The following is a 14,838-nucleotide window of genomic DNA, read 5'->3' on the forward strand; positions in this document are numbered from 1 at the left end:
CTCGAAGCTTTAAGGATGACAAGAAACGGTATTCTACCTGGGAAAAGGGCTTGTTTGTGGTCAGTCTGGCCTTGCGAGAAGCTGAACGCACCATACGTAAACAAGTAATTGTGCTTAGAGGTCCCTTTAAAGTAATAAAACCCAGAGTGGCTGGAACACCACCCCCTGACGGGGTGGCGCAAAGAGCTTCAGTAAGAAGGTGGTATGCTCAAATAGAGCATTACTGTACCATCTTTAAAGTTTCAGAGGCTGCAGTCCAAACCCTAGCTATTCAGGAAACAACTGCTTTAGATACCGAAAGTGATATAACTCCACCCGTGGTGAAAGTTGCCCCCCCGTTCTCCGAACAGCTGCAGAATGTGTGGTTTACAGATGCCTCTGCTAAAAGAGAGGACAAAACTTGGAAATATCAAGCTGCCGCCTTGCAAATAAAGACCCAGCAAAAAATCATCACTGAAGGGGTGGGTAGTGCCCAGGTAGGAGAATTGGTAGCAGTGTGGAGTTGTTTCAACATGAGGCACGATCTACTTCTCCTGTCTATATCTATACTGACTCTTGCTGTCTTCAAGGGATGTACTGAACGGCTTCCATTTTGGGAACGAAGTGGGTGGGAAGTCAACCGAGTACCTGTATGGCAAAAAGAAAAATGGCAAGATATATTAACTATTGCAAAACTAGGAAATTTTGCAGCGGCATGGGTAGCCTCCCACCAAAATGACCAAATCCCAGCCAGCTGATGGAACAACAAGGCAGATGAGTTAGCCAGACTTGCTCCCCTTCGTAGCGATCCTAGATCGGAAGACTGGGAGAGATTGTTAGAGTGGTTACAGCTGAAAAGGGGGCATGCTGGAGCTAAGGATCTCTATCAAGAGGCCCAAACTAGAGGCTGGTCAGTCACTTGAGAGAACTGCTATAGCTGCATCTCTGCTTGTGAACAATGCCGCAGTCGTTTAGAGAGACACCCATTGGTAGAGGCCCCCCTGTATTTAAGGCAAGGAAAGAGACTTTGGGAAGCTTGGCAGGTAGATTATATTGGCCCATTCCGGAGATCGGAGGGTAAACATTATGTCTTAGTAGAAGTAGAGATAATATCAGGTCTAGTTCAAGCAGAAGCGTTTGGACGAGCTATGGGAGAAAACACAGCGAAAGCCTTGAAAATGTGGTTCAGTTCTCTCCCTAAACCACAGTCGATTCAATCAGATAATGGCTCCCACTTTACAGCCAAAATAGTTCAGGACTGAGCGTCTGGAGAGGGAATTACATGGGTTTTCACACACCCTATTTCCCCCAAGCAAATGGGATAGTGGAAAGAACAAATGGACTTCTCAAATGTTTTCTCAAACCCCATGAATCAGGATGGACAGAAAGACTATGGGATGCTGTTAGTCATATCAATAATTGATGAGGAGGAAATCGATGCCCTAAAATCACGGCATTCTGCCCGAAGGCTCCAAGCTTGATCCCAAGTCCCAATGACTCCAACCATTCCCAGAATCCCTCTCATTTTCCTGGCCAAGCAGTGTTGGTGAAATTACCCACTATTGGGACCGTACCACTGGTACTGGAAACTCCCATGAACAAATACGCTTGGAAAGCAAAAGATGCCCATAGGAAGGAACACAGAATCCATACTAGATGGATTGTTCCGTCTTGTTAATAACCATTTACAGCCGGTTCCTTAAAACGAACTGAGGTTTTTTTCTTTCTTTTCTTTCAGATGAAACCGCTGGTGCCTGCTTGAAGATATATATGAAGCTACTAATTGTTTGTATAGTTCTAATGGTAATTGCTTTGTTGATGTTTATAGGATATTTGGCATATCATCGCAGCCATTATCGCTGCCCTTAATATTAAGGGAAATTCCTGTGCCCCCCTCCTTGGACTGGGGCAGCAAAACGGATTTATAACATTAGGCCAACAGGTGGCCAATGTTTTTAATTTGACAAATTGTTGGGTATGTGGGAGTCCTCTAGGATTTAGAGACTGGCTGTGGACATCAAAACCAATATCCCCAAAGTGGCTTGTAAGTGATCTGAGTGATATAATAGTTGGCATTGACTCACTGTATTGGAATGAGGAAACAAAACCATGGAAAATCCAGGTTCCAGAAAAGGGAGAATATTGTCTTAATCGGAATGACACTAATGGAGTTTTCGTGGGTCATAATGTATGTAATTGGACATTTAAATATGGAAATCATTGTATTATCCCTAGGTGTCGACCCATTAATTGTTCAACTTATAATCACTCATTCCTGTCAAAGATGACATGTTATGGTGTATGTTAATCAACACCACTGATGAAAATCTCATTCCTCGACATTTAAGTTGGGCATGGGTCAATGATACCGGGCATAAGAAATAATTTGATAGCTTTTGGTCTAAAACCAATCTCACAGGAGTCGTGATATTGAGGGAATCTATTCCTTTGGCTTGTACCATAAGTGGTATAACCAACCAGTCACCATTAAATGCAACCACAGCAGTCGGGTAGGAGCATGGAAATGTAATCTTTGGGTTAATGGAGTAAAATCAAATAATCGAATTAGACACCCTTTGGGCTTAAAAAACACTACTTATTTTGAAACTCCTTGGAATTCCGATTTAAGAAAAAGAGGGAAAGGACCATTTGTAAATGGAACCTGGGCTTTAAAAGGTCACTATTGGATTTGTGGCCATCATGCGTGTCGAAAATTACCAAATAATTGGAGTGGAACATGTTAGGTAGGTTATATACGCCCCTTCTTCTTTTTGTTGCCAGGCCCAAATGGAAACAATTTGGGAATTAAGGTATGTGATGACCTCAATCGATATCGAAGGTCCATTGATATTTCTATGGCAGGTGGAAGTAGCCAATCCTGGGGTAAAGATGAGTGGACACCACAAGGTATCATACGACATTATGGACCTGCAACCTGGAATCCTAATGAACCCATTAGCGGTGCTCGAGAGCCTGTCTATAATCTGAATCGTATCATCCGTTTACAGGCTGTCTTGGGAATTATTACTAATCAAACAGCTACGGCCCTCGACCTATTGGCAGATCAAGCAACTCAAATGCGAAATGCAATTTATCAACATCGGATGGTTCTCGATTACCTGCTAGCCGAAGGAGGAGGTGTTTGTGGTAAATTAAATGTTTCCAATTGTTGTTTAAAAATGGATGATAATGGCGAGGTAGTTAAACAAATCACAGCCGAAATACAGAAGTTAGCACATGTCCCTGTCCAAACTTGGAAAGGCTGGGACATTGACCAGTTTTCCTGGCTTCCCGGAAGTCCCTGGGTAAAAGGAATCCTATTTTATTTGTTATGTGGATTAGCCACATTGCTGTTTTTTGCCATGCGCTATTCCATATTTTATACGATGGATTCAACACGTTATAACTAACATGCAATTTGCCACTATGGTTTCACCCGATGGCGTTAAACAAATTCGAGCTGTACGCCAAACTGCGCAGTCAACAGTACGGATTATATAGTTAGTGCAATCCCAAAATAAGTTCAATGAACTCTTAGACAATTTAATAGCAAATAAGAACCTGAAAACAATTAACTGTGTAACAATCCAACAAAGTTCCACGTGACGCAATCAAAATGAAAATACCCACACCCCCACCCCCTGCCTCGAGTTCAGCAGAGTCCTTTGGAGGCTGTTGGGGTGACAGACGACCTCATTCCGGAGCGCCGCTCGTGGTCAGGACCGGAGGGGGAGACAGATGACCTTCGACCCTTCCATCCATCGTGGCCTCTTCCCACGGGGGCGATAGCAATAGAAAGAGTCCGAGGAGAAACTGCGCCGCGTGGTAGCTTACCCTTCTTCAACTACAAAGCTGTCTGCAGTACCTCAACTGAAACTTCAGGGCGTGTTCGTGGCCTTCGCGGTCCTGGGCGAGTGGGAGGGGAAGACGGTCTTCTTCTAACCCAGCCTCTCGTCGCACACTCGTACATTGTGATGGAGATCACTGTCCCGAGGGCCAACAGGAAACAGCCCAACAGCAGACCGGTGCACAAGGGATCATCCCCGATTCCCATTTTTCCAGCGGGATGGGTGAGTCAATTCGTGGCCTGGGTCCGGGCTGATGGCTCAACCGGGGCTGAGTGCGTGGTGAGCAGAAGTACCCTCTCAGCCCTCCCTCACCTCCTAGAACGCATGCGTAGGTCCTGGCCTTGCATTTGTTTTTGCCATCCGGGTATAACAGAACTCTCGAGACCCCCTAACAACACATGCGCTTTAAGTTAAAAGGATGTGGAAATCCATTTTTCTGCTGCATATGCTGACCCCGACCCACAATCCCTATCACCCAGGCCAACCGACCCCTTGCGCTCTAAGTCTTGTATTCACAAAACCGCAAAAACAACGGAAAACTTTATATATGGGTACCAATCTTTTATACAGCTTTAGCGTTGTTAACTATTGCTTCAATTATTCTTGCAGTATGCACCTTTTGCCCTTGTAACTGTTTCTCTTTTAAATGTTTATGTAAAAAATAGGTAATTGTTGAAATGCTTAACTTGTAGTTGTTAGATATTGTTAGCTATCGCGTTACTTTTTTTTCCCTTCTCTTTCTCTTCCTTTCCTGCCTCTATGCTATTTCCTTTCCTTCTTCCTTTCTCTTTATCTCTATCTTTGCATTCTATGCCGCCACAGATCACCATCCATGAGACTGCAATGTTGAGCCACGGGGTGGTGTAAAGGACTTTGTTGAGACTGTGTTTGCAGCGGATGTCTCAACATTGCTGGAACATCCTGCCCCAAGGGATGTCTGCCTCACCATCGCTGCAGCGACATAGCACCTGTCCGACCACAAAACCGCACATCTCCTGTTTGTACCCTTACCCTGGCCCATGCGCCCAGACCCAGGGACAGAAAGATCCCCCACAGAGACGGTATTGGGCATACGCACCACTGCTGGGGGGGGGGGGGTAAGGCTGAGATACTAATCGATTCCCGGGAGGAGCGATGACACCCCAATAAAAGAACCACGACTACCAGCACCCAGTGGAATTCCCCACCTGACGTGAAGTCGATTCGGACTGACGGGACGCCGCAGCTCCGTGGTGGTAGCTATTGCACTTGTACTTTACTCTTTTTTTTCCTTCTCTTTCTCTTTCCTGCCTCTACGTGAAGGTTTTTGGAACTATTAAACTTCTTTTCTTTACGGCACCTGACCGTGTTTGTGTCTTAATCTCACTCTGGGAATAACAAAGAATCTCCCCAGCCCTGACCGTGTCAGGTCTGGGCAGCAGGTTTGCACGGGGCGGGGGTTATTATTCTTTTGGATTTTAGTCTGTTTATTCCTCCCCTCGTCCCGGTCCCCCCGCCCCGCCCGCAGCAGCGAGCATTCCTAGGCTGTCCCTTACTGCGGGCACAGGAGTTTGCAGGGGCTGGGTGGTGACGGTGGGGCTCAAGCATCTGAACAAGCTGTCGCTGCCCCCGAGGCTTATTTTGGGGGGAACAAGCCTGTTTTGCGGGAGCGGGGCGGGTGGTTGCGGTTCCGGTCCCGCGTGCCCCCCTCCCGCCCCCCTCGCGCCCCCCCCTCGCGCCCCCCCCCTCCCGGCGACTGTTGAGCGCGGCGTCATTCAAACCGCGGCACCCCCGGTCCCAGCCGCCGCCGCGCAGCCGGTGCGGAGCTCGTCGGCCGCGGCTCGCCTCGGGGGGCTCTTTCCTCGCCCAAACCCGCGGCACTGCGGCTTGAAAGCCCAGCAGCGAAAGCCAGACGCCTCACCCTCAGCTCGGGCTCTAACGGACACCTGAAGCTGCCGGCTCGCTTGGAGGGAGGGGGCGCTTGGGGGGGGTCCGCGTCCCCCGCGGGGCTCCGTCCCCCGCCCCCCGGGTTCTTTTAGGGGCAGCGGGTGAAGGGAGGAGCAGGGAAGGAGAAAAGAACAAAGAACGACACCGTGGTGGACTTGGACGACAGCCTGACCAGCCTCATGTGGCTGACGGACTTCTCGATCAGGAAGGACACCAGCATGGGCAAGTCCTACTGCCCCAGTGGCCCAGAGCCCCTTGACTGTCACAAGCTTTCCAGCTTCGACGCCCCGATGTCGCCCCTGGCCGCTGACCCAGCGTGCATGGAGGTGCCCCACACTCCCGTCTCCTCCTCCTCCACCTCAAGGACGGCGCACCACACCATGCCCGTGCACCCTCAGCTGGCGGAGGACATCGACTACAAGACCAACCCGCACGTCAAGCCGCCCTACTCCTACGCCACCCTCATCTGCATGGCGATGGAAGCCAGCGATAAGCCCAAAATCACCCTCTCCGCCATCTACAAGTGGATTACCGACAACTTCTGCTACTTCCAACATGCTGATCCCACCTGGCAGGTAGGAGATTTGGAGACCTCTTGTCTTGTCCCCTCGCCCCGCAGGGCTGGGGAGGGCTTCCCACAGCCTCCACTGTGTAAGGCAAGGTCCCATGGGGATGCTGAATCCCACTGGGAGGAAAGCGGCACTGGCAGCTGGTGGGGAAGGGCTGTAACGGAAAGAGCTTGGGTGTGCAGAAATGCCGCGACCATGAGGGCGGCGGAGGGAAGGAGCCATTACGGGGGAGAGCCCGGGGCCATTTTGGGTGCAAGGAGGTACCTGTCGGGCTGTTGGCCCCTGCGGCTCCTCTTGGCTCCAGGACGAAGGCGTCTCTGTCCCCAGCTCCACCTTTCTGAGGCTCTCGTGGGGTCCTGAGTCCCTCCGGGCTGAGCACACGTGAAATCGCCAGACTGAGCATCTCTGGGTGCTGAGGTGCAGGTGTAGGAGAGGGACGGAGAGGACCCCCAGGGAGATGCCGCTTGTTGGACAAATCCTTCGCTGGGGAGGTTCAGAGCAGAGATGCTGCTGCTTTCCCAGCAAGGCAGGTCTCCTGTCCCCTTGGACAGGCGTAGGAGGCTCCATTGCTGTGATGAGCTGCTGAGGCCTCAGAGGGAAGCCCAAAAAAGAGGTCAAATAGGGCTGCTGTCCCCAGCTAGCACGAGCATGTCCCCAGGGGGTAGGGGACAGCCCCCAGGCTCACCAGCTTTGGGGACCGCGTGAAGTACAGGGGCTTTTCCCAATCACCTTGGCTCGCTGCCCTCCTCCGTTACGCAAGGAGACGTCCGGCACGTGAGGCTTTCTAGGATATGGCAGGGCAGGTGGGACCTGGGTGGCTCGTCCCTCTGCTTGGGTTATTCCCAGCCCAAATCCGCAGTGTGCCAGTGATCCCGGTGGCAGCGCTCACCCAGGCAGGGCTGGGCAAAACTGCTGCAAAGCCCCTGCCCACGTGTTGCCCACCTTCCTTCTGGGCAGGTGGGTCTCCAGCAGCTCTTGAAGCCCAACATGGGGAAGGGAACCCCCCGGTCCCTCTCCAGGGCCAGCGTGTTGACTTTCTTCTGCAAACTCACGGCTGGATAATCACCACATTTTTAATTAAATGTGTTTATTAAAAAAAGAAAGAAGGTTTTCAGTCCTCTCCACAGAGATGCAGGGAGTTTACGGGATTGTCGCAGGCAGGAGTGATAAATATGTTAAGCGGCCGGGTCATAACAGAGGGCGGCCCAGGCTGAATGAGGTCTGGGGTGGGGAGGGGAGATGGGGAGCAGAGAATTCAGCTGGCAAGTCTCTCACCCTCGTAAAATTTTGTTAAGCTGTAAATGAGGCATTCCCGCAGCCTGAATTGTTTGCAGGGATATCAGTGTTCCTGCTGCTTTTTTCTTTCTCTCTCTTTTTTGCTTTTTTCTTTCTTTCTCTCTCTCTTTTCCTTTCTCTTTTTTCTGTCTCTCACTCTCTTTTTTTTCCCTGTCTCTCTCGCTCTATTTTTCTTTTTTACTTTCTTTTCGAGGCTGTGTTCTCTACCCCTGTCCCGATTCCTGTACGTGAAGGCAGCCTGGAAAGGTCAAGCCACCCATACTCTGGGGGGAGATGGATATATTCCTGTGGGAGCTGACTGCTTTGGAGAGGCACCAACACACCCAAGGAGCTTCAGCCCAGAGGAGGGTTTTGGTGTGTGCGTGTGTGTGTGTGTGTTTTTCGACAGCTCTAAGCATTCAAGCCTTGTTTTTTCTACTCGGCACTACGGATTATGGATGAATAAGCATAAAGATATCCAGGCAACATTAAAAAAAACCAACCCTCTACCATATCCAATCTCTTAATACAGTCTTGGCTTTGTGGAGTCCAATGCTGGGTTATTTACCCAACAACTGAGTTTCCTTTCTGATTATTCACATCACTCCAGGCACATTCAGGGTTTCAGAACAGCTCGACGGGAGCAGAAACTTCTCTTTTTCTCCCCCGCCCCCCCCCCCCCTTTTATTTTTTTCTTTTCCCCCTTCAGCTCATTGGAGTGGTGGCTGGTGGGATGCTGCTGGATGGTGTGATTCCACATCAAGTTTCCTCAGGCCAGGAGACACGTCTGGGGACACACCGGGCTGTGGTGGAACAGTCCATGTGTGTCTCCAGATTTGCCCATCTGGTTTGGGTCAGCCTGGCTGCAGAGGAGGCACGGTGCCTATTTTTTTTCCAAATATTTTCCCCTCAACACTAGCAATAGGCACAGATGAACAGGGGGATGCAAGGAGGGCCCTCACAATGCCATCCCCCGCGGTGCTGCCACGTGTTGCCACTTGTAATGGGGCTGTGGCCACACTGGTGTAAACCATAGAATCATTTAGGTTGGAAAAGACCTTTAAGATTATACCCTCCTCTTCCTCCTTAGACATGAAGGAGGACCCAGCCTCCTTCAGCTCAGCTCCATGCCTAGAGCGAGTCTGGCCAGTTTCTCCCAGTGCTCTGCATGATCAAAGGCCCCACAGTCCCGATTTACAACCAAGGAGAGTTGCCCAAAAGCTTCCTGTTGGTTGGCAGGTCCTAGCTTGAGCCCCTTGGCTCCTGTCACCTCTGGCTGGATTAAACAGAAGGCAAGAAAACTCTGCTGGTGGCTAGGGGCAGGGGAGTTTCTGTTGAGCATGCAGCCTCGGATGTCTCGATGTTGCCGTTTCTGCTTTCTTTTTCCCAAAGGGCCTTGCTGAAAACGTGCTTTTCTACCAGCCTCCCCACACAGGTAGGTGCTGCAGCAGCAAACAAGTGTTCAACCTTGGGTTTTTTTTTTCTCTTTTAGGTCTAGAACTCCATCCGGCACAACCTCTCCTTGAACAAGTGCTTCATCAGGGTGCCCCGAGAGAAGGGCGAGCCAGGGAAAGGCGGGTTTTGGAAGCTTGACCCCCAACATGCTGACCGTCTCGAGAACGGGGCCTTCAAAAAACGGAGGACAGCCCCAGTGCAGATCCATCCTGCCTTCACCAAAACAGACCAGCCAGAAGCACAGGGCATCGCCAGCCCAGCTGCCTCCCCTTGCGCCTCCAATAACATCCTCAACGTCAACATGGAGTCGCAGCAGCTGCTGAAAGAGTTTGAAGAAGTCACCGGCACCCAGAACTGGAAGCCGGTGGTTGGCAAAGCAGGGCAGAAGCACAAGCAGCCCTCGCCCAAGCGAATGGCCAAGACACCTCGGCTTTCTGACTCTGCCTTGCTGACCCAGGAAGAGGAGGCCGAGCTGGGATCACTGACAGGTGACTTTGGCTGGGAAGCCATCTTCAACACCAACCTGAATGGAGACTTCTCCACTTTGGGGGATCTGGAGCTCCCACCTACTCCAACCAGCCCCGTAACACACGACCTGGACTTGACAGTACACGGGCAGCACATTGAGTGTTCCCAGGGGCAGGAGCAGGTCCTCACCGCACCCGGCCAGAGCATCTTGGACTTTGATGAAACCTTTCTGGCCACTTCCTTCCTGCAACGTCACTGGGACGAAGAGACAAACGACTGCCTCTCCACCGCTGTCAACATAGAGCAGTTGTTTGACCTCAACGACACCTCTTTTCCAGCAGATGCGACCGACTGGAGCAACCTGGCGGCCCTCTTATGAGAGGCCAGTCACCTTCCAAAGCCGACACAGACTTTAGTAGGACACTCCCCCCGTGCTGCTGGGACTTACAAGGGACAAGATTTTCTAGAGACAGAGACATCCACAGTGACTTTTACCAGCTTAAGTCACGGAAACACCACCACAAGAACTGCATGGTATATCTTTAAAGGACACATCACAAGTCTCTAGTCCATGAGTCTCCTCAAGAGGAGAAATATTAACAGCACTTATTTTTTTACTTGTAAAGGAAGAAATGTGAATATGTAAACTATCTTTTTTTTTTTTTTTTTTTCCGCCTCCGTGGAAATGAACATGGTACATGTTACTTCAGGGCTAAAGGAAAGCACCTGTTAAATCCCATCCAAGACATTCCTGGTAGCTTAGGACTTTAGAACTTGATAGGTTAAGTGCAATTTCCTCACCCCTTCATCTCTCCGTTTCTCTTTCCTTTTTCTGTCTAGGGTAGTTGGTAGGTACAGTGTAATAATTAGCTAGCATGTAAAGAGAAGTCCCTTCTGGATTCTCTGAGTTCAACCTCCCTCCTGATTTGTGCCTAGGGAAGAAGAAAAGGTTTATAAATCCAGTAAGTCTGTCTCTTCAGTTGTTTTTATATAATCTGTTAAATATTATATATTCAAAATGTTTTCACCTTTAAATGTTTTTTATATAATCTATTAAATGTTATATATTCAAAAAGTCTGCCTCTTTAGCTGTTTTTATATAATCTACTAAATATTATATATTTTAAAACCCCTGTGTTTTTAACATAGCATTTCTTAATAGTGGGGGGATAGGGGAAATGCGTTTTGGGCGCTGTATTCGGTTTGTGTGGTGGGGTTTTGGTAGCAGGGGAGGGGCTACAGGGGTGGATCCTGTGAGAAGCTGCCAGCAGCTTCCCCGGCTCCAAGTTGAACCCACTGCTGGCCAAAGCCGAGCCGATCAGCAACGGTTGTTGTGCCTCTGCGATATTTAAGAAGGGGGGCGGGGGGGGGGGAAGAAACTGCTGGAAAACCTGCAGCAGAGAGAGGAGTGGGGTGTGAGGGAAACTCTGACACTGAGGTCAGTGAAGGGGGCAAGGGGGTGGAGGTGCTCCACGTGCTGGAGCAGCGATTCCCCTGCAGCCCGGCGTGCAGAGCATGGTGAGGCCGGCTGTCCCCCTGCAGCCCGTGGGCGTTAGCGGTGGAGCAGCTGCCCACCTGCAGCCTGTGGAGGACCCCGTGCTGGAGCGGGGGGGGGGGGCACCTGAAGAAGGCTGTGACCCTGTGGGAGACCCACGCTGGAAGCGAAGCCGTTGCAAAGGGGGACTGTGGTGCTGAGACTCACGGAAACTCCCAGCAAAAACCCCGCCTGGTCTCGGGTGTGGAGGGAGGCGTGTCGGATACAGAATCACCAAAGGAAAACATTAACTCGACAGAGAAGAAAACATCAAAGGAGAAACCCATGGAGACCACCAAAGAATCCGAGCCTCCTGCTTTCCTTAGTATTGCAGCCAGCAGGGAAGCACCACGTGAGGCTTCTGGTAACGTGGAAGTGGAAGCCCTGACCCCAACGGAGGAGGCAGCACCCCGAAGCCTTCCAGGTCGGGGCAAACCAGAGGGCAGTGACTGTGCTAAGAAGATAGAGACCTGTGGCTCCAGGAAATCGGCGAGATCTTGCAAAGGTGGCAAAGTTGCGGATTAACACTGTCCGAAGCTTTAGTTAGGTCAGTGTGGTAACTGAAGCATGAGCTCTCTTCATTGCAGCCAAGTGAACTGCATCCAACACTCAAATAATCACAATTAGTCAGAATTCCTGAAAATTACCGACCCCACTGGGCTGCGCCATGTTCTGGGTACCTGTTGCTTGTATATCAAAGTAGTTCCTTTGAGAACTTTCCTGGGTTACACTACCATAAACAGATTTAAATGACATTATTTACTCCCTTTAAAAAAACGTGCAATATTTACCCACTCAAGAGGTGGTGAAGAGGGTTACTTATATTTTGAGAGCACTTTGCAAGCAGCATTTAACGTTCTGTGTAGATGTTCAGTCATCCTAAACAGAATTAGACTAGAAAGAATGATCTCTCTGCCCGCTTGGAGAGATTGCATATGGAGGAAGATTAAACAATTTTCTGATTTTGACAAATAATTGTGATAAATATATAATTTTTCCACTGTAGAAACAAGATATTTAAACTGTTCATATGCACTGTGAAGAAATTCAATATATTGGAAGAATAATTAAGGATTACAAATGCATTAAAACTTAGCAAGGCTCCACAGAATTACTTTTCCATTAACTAACTTCTCCGGGATGTTGGGTCAATAAAAGCAGAGACATGTTTTTGTTTGTTGGTTTTGGGGTGTTGTTCCCCGCCCTCTCCCCCACTAGGACTGTATGCTTTGGTATGGTATATTTTGGAGTAAATGGTGCCAGAACAAATACAAAGCTAATTCCCACCCCAAAGCATCAGGTTTTAGAATATCCCCAGAAGATTGAATCATTTGACATTTTTCTTCTGGTTTGAATTGTTGTTGTTTTCTTTCTAGCGTAAGGACTTGTGTGTGAGCTTGTTCTATTGGTTTGTTTATTTACTGAGTTTATTGTCTTTTTTTGATTGTTTCCCTCGCAGAACAGACACATTTCCTGTATGAATCTGTGCAGCAAACAGAGCTGAAGTCACCAGTCTGACATTGATTTTTTTCCCTAATTTTAATATATGCATCTGATGCAATCCATGTGTACTGACTGACGAAGGCAGAGGCTGCAGTGTACGTTCTCATCACAAAGCTGGATTAACATATACTAGTTTGGTGCTTACAGTGTGTTTGCGCTGCTTCTTTCATAGCATCATCACAGAAGGGTTTGGGCTGGAAGGGGCCTCCAAGGCCACCCAGTGCCACCCGCTGCCCTGGGCAGGGACACCTCCCACCAAACCAGTCGCTCCCAGCCCCGTCCAGCCTGGCCTGGAGCCCTGCCAGTCAGGGGCAGCCCCAGCAGCTCCGGGCAGCCTGTGCCAGCGCCTCGCCGCCCTCCCGCGAAGAGTTTCCTCCCCGTATCTCACGGGAGGGAAGCGTCCCGCAGCCCCCAGCCCCGCCGCGGGGCCGCCGGCTGTGGCGCGGGGGAGAGGGGAGAGGGGCCCGACTGCTCCCCCCTCCCGCGGGGAAACCAGTGCCGGGGAGACGGGGCGAGGTGGGGGGGGGAGCGCCGCTCTCCCGGGCTCCGCGGCGGCAGTGGCCCCCGCGAAAATCAAGTCCCGGAGCTGTCTGGGGATCGGGCGCGCAGCAGCCCACCCACCCCCCCGCCGCCCGGCCCGGCCCTCGGCCGTTGCCCCTCCAGGCATTTCCCAGGCCGTCCCGGGGCGGGCGAGCCCCGCCGGTTCTGCCCTGGGATGGGGAGGCGGGGACGGGAGGGTCCCCCCGCGGGAGCTCGGTCGCCGCTGGCCCCGCCGCTCCCCCCCACCCCGAGCGTGATGTGAATGGATGGAGAGACTCATCCCAAGCCCAGACGAGCCGGTTTATAAACACCACCGCCTGAAGGGCTCCGTTTATACTTTGTCAAAACGACAAAACGGTGGAGACGTGCGGGGACAGCGCGATGGCGGGAGCGCAGGAAAGGTCCTGTAAGAGAACGACCGGCTTGTTAATCGATTAATATTTATTGAGTGTAAATATTTGGTAAAGTTTTTAGGACAACTAGCGATTCTAAATGATTAGACCAGTCAGCAGGGCTTTTGAATAACGCATCCCATTAAATACATCTAAATATCTCTGTAGCGATTGCTTTATTTGCAGGGCATCCCCCGCACCTTTCTCTCCCGTTCATTTTTTTTTTTTTCCGCCGTCGGCAGCTGGTTTCTTCTTGGCGCGTTCGCCTGAATATCAGGATCCCCAAATATGTGTTTCTCCCTGTACTTATAAACCAAACGTTTACAGAAAATGCTCTTTCAACTTTGAAATCGAGAGCGGTAATCACTTGGAAATTTCGAGTCGGAAGCGAAACTATAAAACTAAGGGGAAACCGAACTGAGCGCGTATACATTTTGCTGGTTGGTGACTTCTGGTTTGTAGACAGCATTTAATTTAGACAGATTTGATTAGAGATGTATTTTTCCCAATATCAAGCCTTTTCTTTCTGTTTCAAATTACAAACGGTTTTCTCTCTCCTCCCCCCCCCCCCTTCCCCCCCAGTGCATGATTTTCACGTTTCCTTATTTCCACCGGAAAAAAAGAAAGGCGTTTCTTTCCTATCGCTTTCCCCATCCATCCTCAGTCTCGCTACAAAAAGAACTGATATTATTATCACTAATGACCCGGCCCCGCTCCCGCTCGAGGGGGGGCCGAGGGACGGCCGAGCTCAGGGAACACGCCGAGGGGGCAGGGCCGAGGGCTCGCACCCCGAGGCGCGAATCCTTTTAACGACGACGACTGACGTGAATCAGCGAGAGACCGGGCCTTCTCCTCGCCCGGCTCCGACCTGGCAGCTCGGCATCGCCCGCCGCCCCCAAAACTTCTCCCGGTCGCTGCGCCCGGCGGAGACCAGCCGGGAGCCGGGACCCCCGCAGCGCCCGGGGGACAGAGCCGCGTCCCAGCGCCCGCCCCGGCGGCAGCGCTCAGACTCTCCCTCGGGACGGCGCGGCTCGACAGTGACCGACTCCGGGCGGAGCGGCTGCCACCTCCCCCCAAACCGCGCTCGGCCCCTCACAGACACCCCGCTCTCTGCCCACAAACCGCCCGCGCCAGCGCGCCCCGCGGAGGCGTGCGGAGAGCGGAGCGCTCACGGCAGACGATTTCGCCGGCCCCTCCCGCGGACGCGGGGCTCGGGGGGTCCCGCTGCCGTCCCCGCCTCCCGCCCCCGCTCCCTGCCGTTCCCGGGGCCGCTCCGCCCGCGGCAGAGCCGAGCCCGGCCGGCGGCTGGGGGCGCCGGGCGGGACGTACCGGGAGCCGGGCGAGTCCCC

General features: G+C 51.4%; 1 protein-coding gene across 1 annotated transcript; it reads left to right on the plus strand.

Moving 5' to 3' along the window:
• Positions 1-3,418: 3,418 nt before the first annotated feature.
• On the plus strand, positions 3,419-9,899 carry LOC147414826 (forkhead box protein J1-like). Its single transcript, XM_086470861.1, has 5 exons — positions 3,419-3,479; positions 4,042-4,155; positions 4,857-4,888; positions 5,846-6,328; positions 9,096-9,899. Exons 1-5 carry the CDS (start codon positions 3,419-3,421, stop codon positions 9,897-9,899), a joined length of 1,494 nt encoding a protein of 497 aa, XP_086326987.1.
• The last annotated feature ends 4,939 nt before the right edge of the window (positions 9,900-14,838 follow it).

The sequence above is a fragment of the Leptosomus discolor genome, chromosome 10, assembly GCF_034619465.1.
Source record: "Leptosomus discolor isolate bLepDis1 chromosome 10, bLepDis1.hap2, whole genome shotgun sequence".
In the NCBI taxonomy this organism is placed as follows: Eukaryota; Metazoa; Chordata; class Aves; order Leptosomiformes; family Leptosomidae; genus Leptosomus; species Leptosomus discolor.

Coding starts and splice junctions, on each gene's coding strand:
- LOC147414826 (XM_086470861.1), top strand. CDS start 3,419: ATGGCGTTAAACAAATTCGAGCTGTACGCCAAACTGCGCAGTCAACAG. Junction 3,480..4,041: donor TCAACAGTACGGATTATATA/GTTAGTGCAATC, acceptor CCATTTTTCCAG/CGGGATGGGTGAGTCAATTC. Junction 4,889..5,845: donor AAAGATCCCCCACAGAGACG/GTATTGGGCATA, acceptor GGGTTCTTTTAG/GGGCAGCGGGTGAAGGGAGG.